We start from the raw sequence: 22,438 nt of genomic DNA, 5'->3' as shown, positions 1-22,438 counted from the left end.
TTCTTGGAGTTCTGCTGCACTCCTGCCCTTGGCCTGTGTTTTCCAACATTTCCCCACAGTGCCTACTGTTTCAATCACCCATGGTGCCCCTCAGGCCTTTAGAGGCCACAAGCAAGCCTTAAATCCCACCGTGTGGCAAGCCTCAGCCCATTCCTCCTCTCTGACCTCTATGGGTGGGTGGCTCACCCAGGAGCTGCTCAGTTCAGGTGTCTGCGATGCTGGGGAGTGGGTTATGGCTGCCTGGTCCAGAACCCAAGGACCCCTCCCAGAGACGCAGTCTCTCTGCAGGCCTCCAAGGCTGCCTCGGTGAGGTGGCGTCCGAGACTGGTGTGGCCCGTTAGCTCCGCTGGCGCTGTGGCACCATCCTGGGCTCACCGCCTTGGACATGCTTCTGGAACAAGCTTTGGCATGTCATCTTGTGGGGCAGCGAGGGGATTTCCCCCACTCACTCGAGAGAGGAGCTTGAGGCCGTGAGGACGGCTCGTGACACCTCTGGGCCAGGTGGCTGAGGTGTGGCACCACACAGGCCATAGCTCGGCAGGACTTTTAGTGTCTACACATTGCTTGGCTATCACCTTCTCCAGGGAGGGGGTGTGAGGGGACGCTGCCTTGGGTGGCTGCTGCTGCTGGCCAAGGACACTCGGGACTTCAAGATGGACTTGCTCTTTCTTCGTCCCCACACCAGGGCCCAGGTGGTCTGGGTGAGGAGACAGAGGGGTGAGGGTGAGGAATGTGGGTGAGTGAGTGATAGGAGCGAAGAGCCTCGCCCCAGGAGTCAGAAGAAAGGTAATTTGCTTTTAACTGTGGACCCTTGGTTGACCAAGCCACTCACTGTTCTGGGCGTCAGTTTCCTTATTCGCTTGGCGGAAGGAATGGCCACTGTCCTGGTCGCCCTACAGGATCCAGCCAGGGAGGAGCAGGGCAGGCTGGTGGAGAGGCTGGGCACAAGTGGTCCTGCCTGCCCACCTGGTTGGGACAAGGAGGATGTGAATGCCAAAACTCATTTGTGGACACGGTGCTCACAGGGGCGGCTGTCTTTCCGGGTGTTAAAGGAAGCTGATGATGACTTGAATATGGGGGTGTGAGAACGTGCAGCTGTGTGTGTGTGTGTGTGTGTGTGTGTGTGTGTACATGGGTGTGTCCCATACACAAACATCCTCATTGACTGAAAGTTCACAGGGGGCTGAGCACAGGGACAGGTGGTAAAAAGGAAACATATGGCAGAGGTGAGCTCTTCCCTCAAGGAATTTATAGTCTCATGATGGCAGTGAGGCCTGTGCAAGTGAAAAATGATTGAGTAATACAAAAGAGATAAAAGCAGGTGACTAAGCAGGCAAAACCAAGTGTTAAAGAGCGTATGGAGACGGACAGCAGCAGGGGAGGGCAGGGTCCTGTCAGCTGAGAGAAGACTGCCCCCCGGGGGAAGGCACCATGGGGCCATCAGCAAGACTCGTATTCTGCAGGGGGGTGGGGCCACCAGGCTTGGGGAAGGGGAGAAATGGTGTGCCCTGATCAGCAGCAGGCAAAGGGGGAGCACGGTGGGCACTGATGGGAACTAAGCAGGAGTTAGTGGGCATGTGGCAGCGTGTGGTATAGAAGGGTGCATGGATGAGGTGCGAACCAGCGCTGTCTGCGGGCTCTCTTCAGATATGGCCCCTCAACTCATTCGGTTGGTTCCTCTACAACGTGGAAGCCACCTGCCGAATCCAAGGCTGCTGTGAGGCCGATGCGCAGGCAAACCATCATGAATCACAGATGAGCCCAGAGGCCAGACTGGGCTTTGGGCATACAAGGTGGAGGGGAGAGGGATTAGAGCTGGGTGAGAGGGGTTGGACAGAGGTACAAGTCCAATGTGTTACAGGCCCAAATTTAGGAAGGGGCGGTGTGGCCTTTGGGACAAATGTCAGTGAAATTGGGCCAGCCATGGTCAGAGGGCATCAGGTCAGGCTCTTTCAGCTTCACTCTTGTTCCCTGTTTGGGATGTGGTCATGCTTGAGCTATCTGACTATCTCCCTTCACTAGCTCTGTGAACTCCCAACTGTCCACAGGGTTACACTGGGTGACACCATGCATCCATGGGAACATGGACCTGGTCCACATGGCTCAATTCTGTGCCCACAGCACTTAGAACACTGCCTCACACACATTCGGCACCTACTGTCATCCCAACAAATGCAGAGGGCATGTGTGAATCGTGCCCAGCATGGAGGGGAAAATGGTGGGGAGAAGGAGCTGTGTAAAGGCAGGAGGAATAGGAAGGCAGGATTTCATAAACTAGAAGAAAGTTGGCTTGCCCTTCCAGGGCCTGTGCTGTGGTCCTGGCAGGCCAATATCTGATTGGAGGCCTCCATCCAGAAGTGTGTGGAGTTGGATAGGTTCTTCAAGACTTGTCACTTGCTCCCTGCACTTGTCCCGCGGAACTCCAAGGTGGGGGGAACTCGGTAAGCTGGGAGCAAATCTGTTATGGGTCATTCAGTGGTAGACCCAACTAGTCCAACCCCTTATCTTGAGGATATAGAAATTGAGGCCCAGAGATGTGAGGTGGCTTGTCCAAGGTGACACATGGATGTCAAGATCTCCCATTTGTTGATCCTATAGATGTTGTCTTGAGGTCACGGAATAAAGAGAAACCCTGCGGAGGGTTTCAGCCCCTGGCACTGAGCAATGTTCCCTGGCCCTCACAGTCCTACAAATTCAACTAGAATAATGTCGCACATGCTTCTCAACCTAAACTGTCATCCACGCCTAAGTCCTAGGGAGGAAAGGATCCAGTAGGACTGGCTCAAGTCAACTACCCTTCATGGATGCCTCTCTACCTGGCTCTTACAAACCCACTTTCCCTTCCAGTCTCTGGAAGCTGTTCCTGCCTGTGCATCCAGAAAACACAAGTGGTTGGTTACAGCACACATATCCTAGGACTCCCCTGTTCCTCCGAGGACGCCTTCCCATGGAAAGAAAACTAGACCAAAGTGAGCCCCAGGGCCTGTGCTCCTTGGCTCCATATCCTGGTCTCCTGGGGGCTGGTCCAGCCTGGGGCTCCACGAGTCCCCAAGCGCTGTGCGGGTGCTTCAGAGAGCGCCTGGCCTTGGACTTCTGACAGTGTGCAAGGGCGGCTTCTACATTTGCCACGCCCCGTGGGTTCATCTGGGCACGCATCTCCGCACCTTTGGTGGTCTCCTGTGCCCTTGTTCCTCTCCGGCCTGCCCACCACTCCAGCGTAGTCACCTCTAAAGATGGGTTGCCGTGTGTTACTTCTCCCATGGGCAAGACCTACCGGCACTTCACGGCACCCACCAAGGTCAGGCCTCTGCTGGGCTTGCTCCTCACAAGGGGTGCTCCTTCTCACTTTTCCAAAATAATCGTTGCATCTGTGGTTCTCCAGCCCAGAGCGCCTTTTCTCTTTCACTCAAGGATTCAAATGGCCTCCTTCTCCCAGGCCCAGCCCATGCCGCACCTCTTCCATGTAGCCTCAGGGCCATATAGGTTTGTAGATCATCTAGATCCAACCCCTCATTTTCTAGATGGGGGAACTGAGGCTCAGAGAGGGTAGTTGAATTGCTCAAAAGTCAAATCACTAGCTGGAGACTGCAAATACAGATTTCCTCACCCTGCAGTAAAATACCTTTGCACTATTCCCGGCTGAAGAGGGTGTGTCTTCTGGAAGAGAAGGGGATCTTAGGAAGGTATGGACTATCCCTAAATCCACTTGATCTCCCGTTGTCCTTACAGCCAGAAACACGTAATTAAGTGCTTAATTAGAAGCTGCTCTGCATTGTTATTTAAGTGTTTTCAAAGTAGACTGTAAGCCCCCTGAGGGCAGGGAACGTTCCCTGTGCTATGGGATCCTATCCTCTCCTAAGCCCCTAGCACAGTGCTAGACACAGGAAGGTGTCCTATGATGGCCCATCTGGGAGGACGATTTTCCCACCTCCATTTCTGGTGGCAAGCAGAATGGCACAGAAGCCAAGGGACCCTGCCCAGAACTTAGGAGTCCAGTTCCTAAGTTTTCACGTAAAGGGAGGGGGGTGTGCACAAGAAACTGTGGTTTTGGCAAAGATTCAAAGGGACTGATGGTGGGTGTCAGGCCGCATAGGTTTAGAGCTTCCTTGCTTGCTGCCAGTGTCACAGGAAGGGCACACCAGCCACTGTGTTTTCTGGAGGACGGGCTAGGATGGAACCTGAGGACCCCAGCCACGGTGGACGGCAAGTGTCTTTGCGGTAGGCACCTCCTTTCTCCCTTTGCCCCCTTTCATGCTCCTCCTGGCTTCACCTACTGCTCTCTCCTTCCCCTCCCACCCCGCCCCTCAGAAAGCACTTGATCTTGCCGGAGCCTCCTTCAGGGGACAGTCTGAGCACTATCCTAGCCCAGGGTGGGGGCATTGTGATCTTGATGTCTTAACAGTGGGACTCAGGCATGCTTTACTTTGTGAGACTTGTACTCTTGGGGGACCGTCGTGGGCTCAGGTGCCAGTTCTCAGCCCTCAGAAAGCACAGTGCCTGGACTGGTGTAAGGGGGCTCATGATGTCTTTGGTGAGAGTGATCCAGGGAACTGGAGAAATTCATCTTGGCTTGGGCAAGACACATTATTGTTTTCCTTTTCTCTCTGTATCCAAATTTGAAAGCGTGTCTTTGGGAAAGCGGTTTAAAACAGATTTACAGATTGGCAAGACGCTGAGGGCACCTGGGGAGGGTTCACCAGCGGAAAGGTTGCACCAACTCTGCTTTCAGGGCAGCCCGGAGCCTTCTGTGATTGGTGGCTCCTGCTCAGCACACCTGAAGGCCTCCTTCACTCAACCAATACCTTTCGGGGCTCCACTTTCCTCTCCTCTGGGGCCTTTGGGCAACAGGCATGTAACAATACCTTTCCTGGCTTCCCAGTGGGTGGAAGTTGGTCAAGGTCACTGGGTGAGAGCAAATGGCTGATGACATCCACCCGCCCACTCACCTTCCTGCCAGCCTGGGGGATGTGCTGTTTGCACTCCCAAGATGGCATCTGTGCATTCCACATTTTCTTCCCTTCCCCCAAATGGGGGAGGTGATAGAGTGCACAGAGATTACTTTATTTCCCATTTTCCTGGAGAGAAATCTAAAGCTCAGTGAGGGGTCATGGCTCACACAGGGTCAGGTGAGTCGCCTGAGGCATGGCAGTGTCCAGATGTCCATGAGTCTTCCTTCCTGCTCCCCAGCTTTGGTTGGAGGGGGACCAAGGCCACCTTCAGTTAGGCATCAGGAGGCTACGGGGAGTGGATCCTCTCCAGGAGGCCAGAAGGGCTGCTCAGAGAAGCTAGTGGAAGGGTTATGGCTGGGAAGTTTTTGCCCCACCACTGTGGCAATACTGGGCAGACAGAACAATTAATGACCAACGAAGACAGACTGGCAGGGTGGCATTCCAGGGCCCTCTTGCCCAGATCAGACTCAATTAGAGCGTACAATTACTTGCAGGAGTGCTGTGGGGTAGCTGCCTGCACATGCCATTCAAGGCTGAATGGGGGAAATGGTTCTCTACCTGGCTCCGGGCCAGCTAAAGCCACCATCGTGATCTGCGGGACTTACGTATGAGGGGAGAACACATCTGATGTGAAAATCTTTAGGACACTCATTCCAGTCTACTTTCAAGAAACACTACCCTTTGACTCCGGCCTCCAAATCTCATGGGTAAGGAGTCAAGGTCCCAGCTTCCCCATTAATGCACAAAGCATCCACTTCCACCCCAGAATTTACACTGGCTTTGACAGATGGGGAGGCCTTACCTCGAGTTTTGTTTTCTTTGGAATGGAGAGAGATGTTCTGTCCTTCCTGAAGATAGACGAAGAACTGGTAGCGGTGGAAGCCACTTTGTGCTGGTGGGGAGGGAGGCTGGTAGGCTAGGGGCAGAAGAAGGACAGAGGATGGGCCCCACACCCCACAGAGCCCAGAGCCCCCTGGCTCTTTTCTCTCAAGATAATTCTTTATGCCTTCCATGGTCCCCACTGACCTTCCTGGGGTCCCAGCCGGGGCCTTACCCCACTGCAAACTACTAGGATTTATCTTTCGCAGGATCTCACCTTCAGTAGTTTCCTTTAGGAAACACCTTATTTTGGGTGGTGGTGGGAGGAGGAGGAGGAGGAGGAGGAGGAGGAGGTGTGAGCTGCTTGAAGGTCTTGGGCACTGGTGGGATTCCTGGGCCTTACTTGGCTGGTGGGTGTTGGTGTTATCCCTTTGCTGTTTTAGTCTATCCTGATGGATTTCCTGCCTCAAGAGAAACCCATCTTCCTCTGTGAGAGTGTTTGGCAGCGGATTTTTATTTATTTTTTCAGCATTTCCTTATGAACTCAATTCCCAAAGAAGCCAATTTCTTGGCTGGATCCGGAGGATCTGGAAGTGGTTACGGGGGTGGGTGGGACTCGGTTCAAAGGTTTGATCATGGAAGTGTAGGATCTGGGTGCTCGGGGCACTGGGAGCCCACTCAGGCTCTTCCGGAGGAGAAGGCCCATCTCCCTCCCCTTTGCCCTCGGTGCAGGAGGCAGATCTTTTTCTAAGGTAGGGGGGTAGTGGGGCGGGGACATCTCTCATTCTTTCCCCAAGTCTATGCAGGGGTTTTATGGGCCAGACTTTTGCGGTTGGTTCCAGTGGGGCCTCCTGCCAAACCGTGTGCCTCTGCCTCCTCCCCTTCGCCTCATCTCCCTTTCTAAAGAGCCAAGAATCTTCCTGGGGGTGGGTGGGGATGGAGTGTTTGCAGCGAGGATGCTGGTGGGAGGGAGCTTGGTTCTTTATGGTCACCTCCCTCTCCTGGTCATTAGACAAGAGGGACTCGCCATTTGGAGCTGTTGGAATTGTTCCTCATGGTGCACTTCCGGCCACTGGGGCCTCCAGCATGCTTGCAGCTAGGGGAATTCCTGACTATTCATCTCTCCCTGAGTTTTTGGTTGCAGATCTGATACACGCGTGTGTCGTGTGCGTGTGTGCACGCGTGCGTGTGTTCAGAGTGAGCACAGCACAGGGTGTGCCAGGAGCCCTGTGAGTTTGTATGACTTGGGGTCTGTGCTGGGGCAGGTGCGAGTGCTGGGAGAGTGTGCTTGTTCGCTGAGGCTGTTTTTGGAGGGTCTCCGTCAGTGTGTGTGCAGATGTGGGTCATTATTTTTTTTTTTCACAAACACTGCCAACGCTGAGAAAGGCTGCTGAGCATAGGTGGGTGCCAGCGTGCGTCCTTCACGTGCATGGTGTGTGGAGGGCAGATGCGGCCGGGTCAGCTTTGAGCAAGGCCAGGGGCTGCTGGGTGCCAAGCTCACTGAAGTGTGGGTGTGTGCCACGCTGCCAAAGACTGGTGTCCGTGCGTCTGTGTGCATAAGGCTGTGGTTGGAACTCACTGGTTCGGTGCAACTGGGAATTTATCCTCAGGAGAGATGGCAGACTGAACCCCCCTCACCAGGGCTTTCCTGAAGAATCCCCCCTCCAAGAGTAGAGGCGAGAGATTATGAGGAGGAAGGGAAGGGATACACATGGCGAGCCACTTCTTGGTGCCAGGCCCTGACTAAGTGCTTTCCCTTGTGATATCCCCTTGACCCTCACCACAACTTGGTAAGATGGGTGTTGTCGCCATTTTCTGGATGAGGAGACTGAGGCTCTGAGAGGTAAAGTCAGGTGGACAGTAAACGGTGGAGCTGGGATTTGAAGCCAGGCCTATCTGGCCTGCGTTGCCTCACAGAACTATGAGGCTCATTTATCTTTTTGCTCAGCTCTTTCCGGGGGGTCTACAGAGCCCCATGCGAGGAGATCACATGGGACTGGGTACAGGGGAACACAGGAAGGCAGGCGGAGGGAAGAGAGGGACCCACCAATCTCTGCCAGTCACTCTCCTGAAGACCCTTGCCTTTCACGCTGGCCCCACCCCTTACCTGTCATGAGACATGGGACAGGTGGGTCTGTGCCTCGGTTTCATTCTCTTTAAAACAGACATACTGGTGGCAGGGGTCTCAAAGCACCGTTGTGACCATGACATTAGAGCATACAAATAAGCTCCTGGGCCGGCACTTGCACACTGCGAAGTCTCAACATTGAGTTGCTTCATTATGGTTCTGGTGGTCATCACCGTTGCCCTGGCTGGGGCAAGGGGTGTTTGAGGGTCATACTCACCTGACAGCTCCTGGCCCTGAATCTTCCCTTTCTTCATATCAACACCCTGAAATGAGAGACAGACACAGGTGTGAGAGACTCCTGGGGCAGCGGAAGGCCATACCAGCACACTTCAGTCCAAGTAGGTTTTGCTGACTTCTTTCTCTCCCTGAGGGAGTACGATGGAGGAGTAGGAACATGTATGGCTGCTCCTGGGATGCGTTGCCAGAACCGGCTATAGGGTTTGGAATGGCGCCTCAGGGGGTCCAGGGAGAGAGGACAGACACAGGCATCGCTGAGGGTGGCCTGGGGGTGAGGGACGGACCCCCTGAACATGAGAGGACACTTCTGGAAGGGCACTCCCATCATCTGCGCCCCTAGACTGGGCATAGGACACGACTCTCTGCCTGTGGGGTCTGGTCAGATCTAAGGCAGGGGCTGGCAATCCTCACAGCCTTGCTAAGCCAGCCCATCCTCTCAGGTTCTCTTTGGGGCCTTCAGAATATTAGGCCAGTGGCTTCTGAGTAACCAGAAGGGCAGGGAGGGCAGGAGGAGGTTGGACCGCTGATTCTGAGGCAAGTTCTTGATGGGACTCAGCCCACAACCTCTGGGCAGATTCTTTGGCCTCAGTTTCCCTCTTCTTCCTTCCCCTCCCTTCCCCCCCCCCTGCTCCGCGTCTGTGGGATAATGAGGCGATCCCGGGGGCGGGTGCTAATTATTGTTTGTGCAGGACTGGGAGATGCTCAGATGAAAGGGACTGGAGCAGGGCCCCTGGGTCTGTGCCACAGCTCGGGGCCCCTAGGTGTGGGGTTTTATAGCCTTAATGATGGTGATTAGCATGGCTCTTCACTGGTTCTGCCAACACCTAACTGTGCCCTGGCTGTCTTTCCACCAAGCCCTCCTGAGGCAGCCTCTGCTCCTTCCCCTCACAGAGGTGCTCAGGATGAGGGTTTGGGAGCACAGAGCTAAGAGATCTCTCATTTCTCTGTGAAGACTCTTGGGGTCAGTTGGGTGACCCAGCTCCTCGTGCGGGTTACCTTCTACAAAGTCAGAGCCCCACCCCGTCTTCTTGAAGCCCCCTGATCTCTTCCCCTTTGGGCTGTAGCTTGTCCACCAACCGTTCTCACTTTGGGCCTCCTTTGCCAGAATATCCCCTCCCCCAGACTCGTCCCTGGTTGGGAGAAAGGGCAGAGGACGGCAGAAGAATGGGTCCCTCCACCTTGGGCCCCCTTCCCACTTGGTTTTCCTCACCCTGGGCAGGTGAGATCTCTGTCCTTTGGCACCCTTCCAGCCCCCTCGTGCAGTCTTGTCTGCTCCAGAGCGTCCAGGCAGCCTTCAAATTTAGTCCCTGGGACAGCAGGGCCGTGCGTGGCCAGCTCTGCCTTGGCTGGCTTTCCGCACGGTCCCCGACTCCCCCGGTATCAGGCAGTCTTTCCCAGGGCTGGCAGGGGGCCCAGGTGTGGCCAGGGGTTGAGAAGCCAGGGGACGCCAGGGTAGAGGGAAGGGGTTGGGGAACGGAGGCCCCTCCCCTGATTCCCATCTCTCCCAGGAGAGGACGTGAGGGCCCAAGCCTTAGCACCCACTCTCCCGAAATAGCTCTCTGGCGGCTCTAGGGCGACTGAGAGATGGGGACTAAGCCCAGAGCTGCCCAGGCCCAGCCCAGCCTGCTCTGTGCTCCCAGCCTCCCCCTCACTCCTCTCCAAGTCAGCCCAGCCAGCGGTTTGTTTAAACAAAACAATAGCAACCTAAGCTGGCTGTTTCTTTTCAATTCCCCACAGGCTTGGGTCCCACCCAGAGTGATAAACAGGCCTCTCTCCTCTGTGTGAGTGCAGGGAGGGGTGAGGGTGGGGGCTGGGGCCTGTAAGGTCAGGGAGTTTGTGCAGAGCAGCATGGAAAGTCTGATCTGTGGCCCTGATCAGGGTGGAAAGGCTCTCCTACCCCTCCCTTTCACTCCAGGGAGTCTTTTCTCATCAACTGGGGCCAGCTTGGCACAGACACACGCACACCCGCACACCCGCCGATTCATTGAGTAAAGCCAGCAGTCCTTCCTGCCTGCCTCCCCTGGCGGAGAGCTCAGCTGAGGCTGCTGCTGGGGGCGCGCAAGCAGAGGGCACTGATGGCTTCAGAGTTTTCAGGGTCTCTCTGGAGCTTGTTATACAGACAGGCACTGGTCCTTAGAAGGAAGGGCAGGAAGGCTCTAAGGAAGCGCCAGGCTGTAGAGGCGCCCCTGCAGAGCATGTGGTCAGTGTGGCTGGTAAGTACTCAAGTTGGGTTGAGGATGGGCTAGGCTTCCTTTGGGTATAAGCCTTCCCCCATTGGTCTGTCCTGGGGGTGGGCAAAATTTCTACCATATAATCAACACGTGGTAGGAGCCTTAGGAAACCAAATTCAAAGGGTGAGAAAGTTGAGACTCCAAGGAGCTCAAAGTGCTTGTCCAGAGCCACAGAGCAGTGAGTGGGAGAATCTCAGAATATTCCAGGAGGAAGGCGCCTTAGACCCTCGGACCTTTGAGACCCACTAGCTCAAGATCTTGTGTCTTTTGACCCACAGTGACATCTTATGCTTTTCCTACAACGTCATGATGACCCTATCACTTCCCCAGGAGGCACTATTTTAGGAAGACTATTATTAAAATACACAGATATCACGTGGAGGACTGGGGCCACAGCAGAAATGGTTAAATAGTTGCCTGCCCCACCCTCCAACCCCACATGAAACCATGAGCTCTTCCGAAATGTCTTCATGGATTAGAGTACCACAACTAGCCTGAGATGACCTTAGAAAGCTGGAAATCCCTGGGGATGGATGAGATTCTGGGATATTTCAAGGGTGGGGGGCTGGGGTGGGCAGTGGGAATCTATGGGTCTAAGCACTTCCTAGGGAGACAGGACTGAGCCTGAGGGTGGGCAATGAACCTAGCATTTAAGGAACAGATCCCACACCTGTCAAATCTGAGCAGACAAGAGCTTTGGAAAGAGAGTCTGCAGTGGGGAAGGGGCTGCTGAGAGCTCCCCGACACCTGGCCTCCTCACCTGGACCCCTCCTGCCTGGCCTTCCCCCTCCCCCAGGTATGCTGCTCCTCTTTAAGATGGGCCCATCCCAGACAAAACCTCCTTTCCCTTACTATAGCTAAGACAGATTGACATTTTCAAAAGGAGCTTGTCTAAATGCTAAGGTTAAAAAAAGGAAATAATTATAGAAATTACAAACAACATAGAAATTGTTGGGTTTCTGATCCTCAAGAACACCGAAAAGCCCAAGATGGCTTTCTCAGGGTATCAGGATAGGAACACCTGAGGTGTTAGGGCAGTGTGTTTAGGAGGATGCCCAGGGCCCTTCTAAGTGTTAGAGACTAGATGACCTTAGGGAGGCAACTCTTCTCCTTATTAGCATCCTCTGGCAAGGGGAGGAGAGGTGGAGGTGGAAGATTGCTCAGTAGGACCCTTAAATGCCCGGGATATAAGAACAGTCTCCTCTTTTTTCTTAGAAGTTGGTCCCCAATATGTGTGCACCTGCATGTGTGAATGTGTGCATGTGTGCATGTGTGTGCATGTAGGGTATGTGCACAACTGCTTGGTGTAGGAAGAGGCACAAATTATTCTAAATGCAGAGAAGAAGCTTGACTCTATGGACACTCTGGAGGAATTTCTGGGCTTATAGACATTAGTTGGGAGCTGGCATATGAGATGCTTAAGAGAAGGTGAAATGTGACCAAGAGTCAGAGAGTCACAGCGTCACCTCTGGCCTCCAGAGCCTGCTTTATCACCTGCACAATAGGGCAGACATGCTGGCAGGTGGGGGGTGTTAATATCCTCTGACAACAGCTCCTAACCAATGGCTGCTAGAAAATGAGGCACAAATACTGCAGTTCCTCACCTCTTGGGGGGAATGATGGAGCAGCATCTTTCAACACTGGCTCCAGGTACCCATAGTGGAACTTGTTTGCTCATGAACCTTGACTGAGTGCCTTCCTTTTGCTCTCTTACCCTCCCCCTTGCTGGTGCTTCCTTGTGTCCCTTTGAAAATACACTACTTGCACTAGACTCCTTGTCTCAGGCTCTGCTTTGGGGGAACCCACGCTAAAATAGTAAGTCCAACAGACGTTTGTGGAAGGAGCAGAGAGATGAATGAAGGCTTTGTCTAAGGTGTCATGGGTAGCTGGCCTTGATGCCAAGACTAGAAGCCTCTACTCCTGACTCTGTCCCATATCTTCTGACGGGACCACACTGCTACTGTCTGGACCTGGATCCTTCTGCCCTTCCGGGCCAGGTCCCAGAGGTCCCGGATATATTAAGCCCTTGGAGTACCACAAACAGATGCGCCAACTAGATGAAAGTCACTTCTATCTTTTGTTTCTTGTCCATGGGGACACCAGAGAGTGACATTTCCTGAGAATCAAGGGTCCAGAGGCACCCCTTCCCCAGCCTGGAGAAGCCTTAGGTAAAGGCTTCTTGAGACTGGTGGCCAGATTCGGGTTGTGAGGTCTGGTGGGTGGGGCCCCCAGCATGGAGGCCAGCCCGGTTTCCTCATTCTCCTTCAATTACCTACAGGCAACTGTCCGCCCACCGGGGCATTTGTGGAGGCCCAGGGACTGGTGCCTGCTGACCCCTGGGGTAGAGGGTCAGCAGCACATTTCGTAGAGTCTGCGGGAGATGATTTAATCGCTTCACCCACTTCTTCCAATCTAGACAGGAAGATTCAATCACTTCTCCTGCCTGGCTGCAAACCTCAGTCAGAGTGGTAACTTTCACTTTTTGATCACAGGGTGGGTGGCGCTGTCAGAAGAGTCCTGAACTTGAAAGGTGAGTTACAGAGAGATGTTGTGGGGATAAGGGAGACTGAAGGGAGAAATGAACGAAACAGTACTTGGGGTGCGGCGGGGGAAGAAAGAAAAAAGGGAAACTGGAAACAGAGTTCCAGGCTCTCTGACATGGGCACCAAATGAGAAAGTTCCTTTGCTGTTTTGCACAGCTGCCTGCAAGCTGCCAAGTGGCAAAGGATCCAGGAAAAGGCGCAGGATTGGAAAGTGCTACCCAGCAATCTGTGTATTCTGCAATTAAGAAGGGGTAAGTAAAAGGCACTGACAGCTCCCGGGCTCTGAGGTCTCCAGGGGCTGTGGCTGCCACCTAACACCAGCCTGGAGAGGACCCAGCCCTGAAGACCGGTGCCTGCTTCAGGGGAGAGGCTGTGATCAATTAATCCTGTGGCCTGCTTTTTTGCCCTGAGGCCAGGGAAAGGAGGGCTGGCCGCTGAGGGAGGTGAAATGGAGTCTGTGGGAAGTGGTGAGAAGGAGTCACTCACCTGAGCCCTCTTGGGGGCTGAGTGCTTCTAGACTCCAGGGTGTAGGATGGCCGATTATTTTGTGTACCCAGTTTCCCTCAAGAAGTGTCAACATCAAAGCCCTGATAGTCCTCTTCCTGGCACCTTCATGGGCAGTGGGGCTGAGTGGTGAACAGTCTTTAGATAATGTGCCAGTGGGTAGCCTGCAGACTTGGTATCCTGGCACTGACTCGCAACAGACCCCTGGGTTTTGACTCCTAGTTTGGCTTCAGATCTGGAGTCAGTTACCTCCTCGGGTATCCAGATGCCAAAATGGGGAGCGGTGGGGTGTGGCTGAGGGGTTATTATCTGCTTCTTGGAGTAAGTGGTTACCCAGATGAGAGAGAGGAGCCTTTCCCAGGGGTTCAGCGTTCTTCATGACACTGGGTTAAGAGGCAAGATTTCCCAAGGCCAAGGTCAAGGTTGTCTGTGGCTTAAAAAGTGCAGGCTGTCCAGACCCTTTGGTCCAGGCCCTTTGTTCCAGGCTATGTGGAAGTGCATGTGGTTTCCAAATAAGTCACAGTGTCTCGCACCTGTGTGTATGTGATATTACCTAGCATGGAGTTGGCCCTGAGGAATGATGGCTGGGGAGATGGTTAGATAAATGAGTCAATGAATGAGAAGTCCTGTGCTGGAGACAGAAATACGAATGAGACCCATTTTACGGTATTGAGGAACTCGTGGTCTAGTGAGGTAGGTAAACCAACAAAGAAATAACTCTATTATAGGCCTAAATAATTGAAGTCTGTGAGGAGTGCTGGAGGAGCACAGAGAAAGGAAGTTGTAACTGTCTGGGGGTAGTGATTAGGAAAATCCATTGAAAGGAGGCTGTACTCTCTCTGGGCCTTGAAGGACGTGTAGGGGTTTTTTAGTTTTCCAGTGGACAGGTAGGGGAGGGGCAGCTTAATTTGAGAGAACTATATTAAGAATGTATAAATATGCAAACAAGACGTGAAAAGGGCAGGTGGGTCTGGAAGAAGCTCAAGATAAGGCTGGAAATGTAAACTGGGGTTAGGTTTGAATGGCAGGCAATGCTCCTGAGGATCAAAACCACCAGCAACCTACACTTTGGGTCTACAGCCCCTAGGCAAGACTTCTTCCATATGCTTAGCAATCGTGTACCCAGGAGAGTCATCAGAGTGGGCCAGTGGAGCTGTCTCTGGTCAAGAAAGTGTCTGGATGGGGCCGGGCTTTGGAGCACTACCCACGTGGCAGGTCAGAGCTGCGTGGGGCTGAACTCCACCACTGTGGCCTCATTCAGAACAGGTGAGTCTGGGACTCCAAACGCAAACACCTCTCTTTTACAAATGATAATTTTGTTTCAGATCATTAAAGTACCACATGCTCACTGTAGAAAAGTTTTAAAACACAAAAAAGAAAAAAAATTTCTAGAAAGGAAAAGAATCCCCCAGATCATTCTGTATAGAGATAACTGTTCTGAGAACACCATGGCTCCCTTCCTTGCATTTGGGTCCCAAAGCTTCTTGTCACACGGGTACCAGGTTTGAGCCTCTGGTCCTTTTGGGGCCTGCGCTGGCTGGACTCCCCTCTGACCTCTTGTGGAGGAAACTCCTGAACCTCTTTCAGTCTCTGAAGCTCAGAGACTGGTTTAGACCTCAGGAGAAGGCAGATCCGCTCCTCTTTGCCCCTTGCCTACCACAGATCACCGATTCTCTGGATGCAGCTCTGGAGCAGGGTTAGAGAGGGGGAATGGGAAGGAAAATGGAATAAAGATCACGGGTTCTTATTGAACCTGCTCCACTTAGAAACAGACAAGACATATTAGATAGTTTGAAAGCAATATCATGAGTCGGTAGCTAAATGTAATTATTATGCATCGATGTCAGTTTAGACTGAAGATGGCCATTTCTAGATACATGGAACAAAAACCGAGGCTTTCAGAATCAACAACAGGTCTCTGGAATGCCTCCACTATCTGGAAGCATGTAGAGAATTGGCTGTTCTTTGTAAGCATATTTCCCTGATTTCTTGAAACTTATAGTTTTAGTTCCCCAACTCCTCTCATCTTAACTATTTTGGTTAGTGATCTTATTAAACGCTAGTTCTTATCTTCTTAAACACACACAGAGACTACCTTATGTAATTTTAAACACCACTGTGGTTGTCACAGTGAATAACCAGTTTTGCACCCTGCTATAGCACCAGACTGCAATGCTAAAAAACAAACAAAACGAACGGGCCATTTGGCCTTCCGCCTGCTCAAACCTCCTCAGGAGCCAACAATTTAATATTTATGTGGTCGTGGTCACCACATAAAGAAAGGGGAAACACCTCTTGCCGGGTGCTTACAATGCGCAGGCACTCCGCCAGCGTCTTTACACAGGTTAGCTCCCTCTGGTCCCCATCTTCCTGGACATTTCCTGCTAAGGAGCAGTGACCCTCAGGAGACCCACCACTTGGAGGACGGAGGCCACCTGCTCTGCTGAAGGAGTTGTGCTTCGTGGTCTGATTTTTGGCAGCGGCAGGAACTAGGGGAGTGGTGCCATACAGTTAAAAGCAGCCCCACCGCATTAGTGACTGAGTCGTTAACACAGCCGTCCGAAAGGGCAACCTGGGCTTCAGTCCAATGTCATTACCAATTAGCTACATGACTGTGAGCAAGACGCTTACTTTCTCAGTGTCTCAGTTTCCATACCTATGAAGTGGCAATGATAATGATATCTGCCCTGGTCTCCCACAGAGCTGTTGTAAAGATGAAATTAGGAAGTGGAATATTCTCAGGTCTCCCAGTGCTGACCCAGTGTAAGGGTCATCATGGTCCCCCTTCCCCGGGGCTGCCCACTAGGGGTGGGGTGAGGCGGCAGGGGGTGGGAGGGGACGGGAACCCATCCTGCCAGCTCCCTCTTGCTGTGGCAGTCCTGAGAAGTCTCCTGGCAGGGTTGGTCTCATGAGGCTGATGGCTCTGCCGTGGGCTCAGAGGTTGCTCGGCTGTGACCGTGGGCCCGTCCCGCTGGGTCTGCACTCACCCGGGGTGTATGGAGCGCATGACACATAATGTTTATTAATATGCCTTGATGAGGGGCATTAATATCTCTTAATGACACCATCTGAGCCCGGCTTCCTTCTTTCTTTCACTCCTCGCTCCTTTCTCTTCCCCCCCACCCACAGACACACACACACACACACACACACACACACACGCGCGCACACACACACACACACACGCAGACAGAGAAAACGAAGGACAGGAGGGAGAGCTGTCGGGAAGGAAGGGCTCCAATGGGAGTCCCCTCATGGGGCAGACAGAGGATCCTGGATGAGGGAGGCAGGAGGCTGCTGGGGCTCTGCTGTCAGGTGGAAACTTGGCCAGAAACTGCTGGGCGATGGGAGCAAGGGAAGCAAAACAGTGGCAAGACTTTTCCAAAACTGGTGGGGAGGAAGGGGAGTGGCAGGGGCTGAGACAGGAGCCCAGGAGCCTCAGGAGCTGAGGAGGGGCTGGGTTCCTTCAAGGGAGCAGGGAGAGAAGATGAAGTCTGAAGGTCATTCGCAGGCTGGGTCTTGGCAGGGAGGTGGGGGGGGGCAGGGTGAGACAGAAGGGAAGAACAGTGACTCACACTTGTTCACACACACACTCACGCATACATGTGTTCACACACTCATAGCCCCCCACATGCATGCTCACATATACATGTTCGCACACGACCCTCACACTCACATACTTAGGCACATGTGCTCCCACATACCCTCACACACTCTCATAGATACATGTTCACAGCCACACACACGCTCGCATATAAACACAACATGCTGACACACACACATTCACACACATACGGCTGTCATGCTTCCTTATGCACATGCACCCACACACATGCACCCACACTCACACATGTCCACAGTCACATACACATGCTCACACACACACACATGCATACTCATACACATACACTCACATGCTCACACATGCAGGTTGCTGTGCAGCTCTCTGCACTTGTGCACTTATGCACATACACTCTCACACACACGCTGACATAAACACATGTTCACAGTCATGCACACACATGCATGCTTACATGCACACTCACGCATCTCACATATACACACTCACAAATACGATATGCTCATAAAATATGTGCTCATACATACATGTACTCACACACTGACATATATACTCACATATTCACACATACAGCACACTCACAAATGCATATTCACAGTCCTACAGATGCACAGTCATGTACATGTACACATACAATATACATGTACATAGTCACACACACATACTCACAAAGTACACACACACACACACACACACACACACTCCCTCTCCTAGGCCACCTGGCACTGGTGGGCATGTCAGGATGTCAGGGGCTGAGTATGATGGGAAGACCAGGGTGATGGGGCGTTTGGAAGGGGCCAGTGGTGAGGCTAAAGCCTGGACTGCAGGATTCGGACAAGCGGGTGTGGGAATCTCCAGGCCCCTGGCAGGAGACCAGGACAAAGAGATGGCTGATTAGGATTGTTGTTTGTGAGTAAGAACAGAGCTGTTGTGCTGCCCTGTGAGGGCCAATGGGGTGGGGAGGTAGGAAGGAAGGGGATCCCTAGCAGGAGAGGTGGTCAGCAGAGCAGGGAGCACCAACCCTGCCCCTCCCAGCACTCCAGCATCGAGCTGCAGGGTGGTCCACTCACCTCTCCGTGCCGTATAGAGGCAGAACAGTTGGGAAATGGGGGTAGTTAATCCCCCAAATAAACAGGGCTTGGGAAACTGCACCCTCCGGAGGGAGCAAGCTACATCCTCAGGCCTAGAGCCTATCTATGGTGGCTGCACCCCAGGAGGGAGGACAGGAGACACTGGCAAGGGCCAATAACCTGAGACGAGGACCCCAGGTCAGACCTTTGCTTCCCAGGGGCAGCTGGACCAGAGGGGGCCCAGCAGTCCCCTAGTGCCCACCTGGCCTGGAGAGGGTACCCCAGGGCTTATGGACGATTGGGGGCACTGGTGTTTGGACCACTCCGGGGTGGCTGCGAGAGCTTGATGGGGGCTCCCCTGGGTTCTGTGGGGTGGGGACCACCTTCACAATTGCCGGGAGGCTTCTCAGAGCACCTGGTTCAGCTTCTCCACTGGCTCCTCATTCCACTAGTCCTATCTCCTCTCTTTTTGCCTGAGAGGTTTCTCACCACTCCCAACCCTGTCTCAGGAAACTGCCAGCTGCCTCTGGGCCATTCTTCCCTCTCCACGTGCCGCCTAAGAGAAGCTGGTAGTCCTAGAGAAGCAGGCAATGGGGCTGGGGGGCTGCGGGCATGGAGTGTAGAGGGGGGCACCCAGCAGTCATGGGCCCTCTGTGGCCTCCTGGGGGAAGGCAGGTAGCAGTGGTGGGAGTCAGGCTCCTGGGCTCTGTTCTCTGCTTTCTCTTCCTCCTCTGCCCTACTTTAGGCTTCCAAACTCAGTTCTAGTGGGAAGATAAAGCATAATTCATAATTTGGGGCCTCCTCTCTCCTTCCTTGCCAGAGGGCCCAGGACTGGTAAGACCTTATGAAAAAGAAGAAAGAAGAAAGGAGTGAGGAGGGAAGGACAGAAGGAAGAAAGGAAGGAAAGAAAGAAAGGAGGGAGGGAGGGACGGACAGACTTTCTGGAAAAAAAAGCCTGGGGATCAGGATGCTGAGCAAGAAAAGATGCTGGCAAGACCTGGTGGTTCTGTGAAACCCTGTACTCATTAGAAAGTGTGACAATAAATAGAAATGCTAAGTCTCATTCAAATCACATCTTGCTCTTTCCACAGGGGCTGACAGTGAACTTAGCCTTGCTGCCCTAGCCCTTCACTACTCAGAACAGCAGCAGCATCACCCGGGGAATTTGTCAGAAATGCAGAATCTCGGGCGCCACCCTGGACACACGTGAATCAGAATCTTCCTTTTAACAAGAACCTGCAGTGATTCATACGTACATTAAAGTCTGAGAAGCGCTGCCTCAGAGTCCTGCTCTCAGACCTTTCTGCCCACTTTCCCTGGGGTCTCTGGACTGGTGGCAGCAATGGTGGGAACGAGCCCAGCTCTTGTCCCTGACAGGTCTCCTTCAGGCTTCGGAACCTTTGGAATCACCCTTCCCCGGCAGCACGGACTGGTCCTGAAGTGGCCCCAGCTCTCAAGTCTGACTATTTGGACTGGTCAGACTCCTGGGCGGTCAGAGGAGATGGGTGGACTGGAGGCGTTGGGGCTTGGCCAGGACTGAGAAGACACCAGGCACATCCTCTCTCCAGCACCCCCACCTGGAGTTGCAGAAACAGCCCCAGATCAGTGACTCTCAGTGTCACTTGCTGCTCTGGACATTTGAGTTTCTGGCGTTGGGCAGGGCAGTCCCTCCTGCTGGTGGAGGACCTGCGTGGGGGACCTGGGTGCAGTTTGATGGGCACTGGCAGGGGATGTTTGACACGCCCATGGTAGCTCCTTTTTCCCTGATCATGCTCCTCACTCCTGACCCTCTTTGGGGAACGTTTATTCCCCAGGTGTTCAGGGACCTCCAGGGAAGGAAGAGGCAAGAGAGCATTGTTCTTCCCTGTAGCCTGTAGACCAGAGGGGGGTTGCGTGAGGCTCCCCAGGTGTGTGGGTCAGGGTCTGATTTAGGGCCCTGGTCCTAGTAGGAGGCCTGCCACTAAGTGACTTCCTCAGGTTTCCCCCCTCTGAGATGCCCAAGTAAAGCCGTCATCCCTGGCAAGCTGCCAGTCTGCCCTCTCATTCGTTGGCCATGCCAGGGCCTGTGTGGTGGGCCTTTGCACCCCTGCCTGTCTGTGTCAGGCCAGGCTCCTTTTTCTGGGCCAAGGGAAATGTGAATGTGACCTGCTGGAGGTCTGCCAGGACTGGGGCTTGCTCTCTCATTCTGTTGTGTCACCTTTTACAGTGCCCGGCAGGCAAATGCCAATCTGGGGAGCTTGGCAATTACGATGCAAAAACAACCGAGACTGAACTCTGTAAACACCCTGGCCTCACAGTTGCTCTGCCTCTGGAATGCTTGGGGACTGACATAACCCTGGGGAAGAGAAAGGAGATCTACAGCCCTCTCTGGCAAGGCCAGCGGAGCCCGGGTCACTAGGCTGTCCCTTTAGGGGTGGTCATCTATTGGGGGGCCTCTCAGCTGAGCCCCGTGGGCTGATAGGAAGGCAGGTGGAGAGCTAGGCTTGGGGCAGTTGCCGTGCTTGGCTTCCTGCCCTATGGGGATTGTCATCAGTCTCCAAGTGTGTTGAAATGAGTCTTTGCACAAGCTTGAGGAGGGCCCAGCAGTTCCAGGTGACAGTGCCCAGGGCCATGAGGAGATGGGAGGAAAGGGGATGGGGTGACAACAGGGAAGAATCCCAAAGAGGGTCAAGGGGCCTCCACAGCTGCTGACTCCCCAAGCTTCTGGATCTGGGGCTTGGTCTGCCTATCCCTGAACCATGTGGCTGGACCTCAGAGGCCTTCCACCCCAGGAGTCTGCGGTTCTAGGATGCCAGGCTGATCCCAAGGCTAGGCCACAGGGAGCCGAGACAAACTTCTCCCCAGAACTTTTTATTGTGAGCAGTCAATTGCCCTGGCATCTAAGGCTGCAGTGCACAAGCAAGGGGTCTTTAATGAACGCAAATGACAGCTGATTAATCTGCCTCCTCTCTGTGGGGTCTGGCCACGCTCCATTCGGCCTCCATGGCCTGCACCAGCAGGGTGGGCTCCAGCCTATTACCACTGCGCTTGCAGCCCTAATGGGGAAGAGGGGCAAGCCTCCCAGCCTGCAGTCCTGTCATGCATGAAGGGCTGACCCCTGCAGGAGTGGGTTTGGCCCCGCCACTCTCTCTCTGGGTGCTCCCCTACAGGAAGGGGGCAGCCCGCAAGGAAAGATGCAAGCAGGTGCTCAGTGGGATTTGTGCAAAGGGGTTACATTTGGGAGGTAAGTGGGGGCACTGTCTAGACAACGGCAGATGGTTTGTTTATGTTACTTGCCGACTGTGGCCTCAAGAAAGCAGCAGGTTTCTCAGATCCTTCGCACTGTGGGAAAAGGCAGAGGGGGAAGGATGGGGGCCACAGAGAATCCCTCTTTCTCTGCCAGGTCACCTGCCCTGGCTCCTGGCTGATATCAATGAAGTCCACATTTACTGTTGTGCTAGGTGCCAACTGCGGTGCAGGTGTGCGGGTGGTTTACAGTCTGACAGTAACACAATGAAGGGGTAGTTACAGATGTGATGCATGCTAGCAAGAGGATTTACAGAGGGCAGGGAGGGCTTCCTGGAAGAAGCAGAAAGACTCCCCACCTGATAGTGGTGCTTGGCGGGGGGAGGGGCGGGAGAACTGTGCACTGGGATGGAGAGGCCCCTATTTCCAGACTCTAGCTACTGGGCGTGGGCTCTTTCAGGGCCTGTATCACCTCCTTGAGTTGAGGGAGGAGTAGGAGAGGGAGTGAGTTAGGACTGGAATGGAGGCTACTGACCTTCTCCTGGGCAGGACCCCTGGCTGAGAAGCAGAAGCAGAGGTCCCTTCTAGGGGAGAAACCCCTCGGTTTCTACTGCAATAAAGAAGGGGCCCCAAGCTCTCTCCTGCCACAGCCTCTAATGATGGGGTTGGGGTGTAATGAACATCTGTGTACTCATAAAACAGCCTAATGACCGCCCTCATTTCATGGACCCCTTTCATCTTCACCCGTTCCCAAACCAGAAGGGACCATCCTGAGGGCTGAGACCCAGAGCCTGGTGGCAGCCACAGACCCCAGCTGTTCGGGGTGGGGGCCAGTTGGTTCCTGAGCCCCTCGGGGGCTGCCTTTTCCTCTTCCATCCCTTATCTGTTTGAAACAGCTGCGAGAATTTAGGTCGATGGCTGACCAACCTTAGGAAGTGGGCAGGGGTTGGGGAGGGAGGAAGCATGTTCGCCCTGATTCTTAAGAACGGTGGTGTCGACACCTGTAACACGTGGCGCAAGGAAAGAGCGTCTAGCACCCGCTGCCTGCACCACGCCCCCTTCTGCCCAGGTACTGATAGGAGCTCACAGAATCATCCAACACCTGACAAGAGCTAGACTTGTGCAGGGAGGGGTTCAGCCTGCTGAATCACC

General features: G+C 53.7%; 1 protein-coding gene and 1 long non-coding RNA gene across 6 annotated transcripts in view; one reads left to right on the top strand and one right to left on the bottom strand.

Moving 5' to 3' along the window:
* Positions 1-22,438, bottom strand: part of PEBP4 (phosphatidylethanolamine binding protein 4) — a 216,273-nt gene that overhangs the window by 5,336 nt on the left and 188,499 nt on the right. For all 4 annotated transcript variants that reach the window (XM_040490285.1, XM_040490284.1, XM_040490282.1 and 1 more), the window contains 2 exons: positions 8,114-8,159; positions 5,752-5,865 (listed from right to left, as the gene is read on the bottom strand). In XM_040490285.1, the coding sequence (XP_040346219.1) occupies positions 5,752-5,865; positions 8,114-8,159 (160 nt within the window). The remainder of the gene's footprint in view (positions 1-5,751; positions 5,866-8,113; positions 8,160-22,438) is intronic.
* Positions 2,767-21,998, top strand: LOC121039867 (uncharacterized). Of its 2 annotated transcripts, none has more exons than XR_005795036.1 (3): positions 2,767-4,218; positions 13,064-13,158; positions 19,153-21,998. It is a non-coding gene; the product is annotated as an uncharacterized LOC121039867 (long non-coding RNA). The 2 variants fall into 2 exon arrangements; XR_005795037.1 differs by lacking the exon at positions 2,767-4,218 and adding an exon at positions 9,968-10,346.

This window comes from Herpailurus yagouaroundi, unplaced genomic scaffold (assembly GCF_014898765.1).
Source record: "Herpailurus yagouaroundi ecotype Mexico unplaced genomic scaffold, PumYag 181, whole genome shotgun sequence".
Taxonomy (NCBI): domain Eukaryota; kingdom Metazoa; phylum Chordata; class Mammalia; order Carnivora; family Felidae; genus Herpailurus; species Herpailurus yagouaroundi.
Note: the sequence above shows the minus strand (reverse complement) of the source record. Positions and strands in the feature narration are given on the sequence as shown.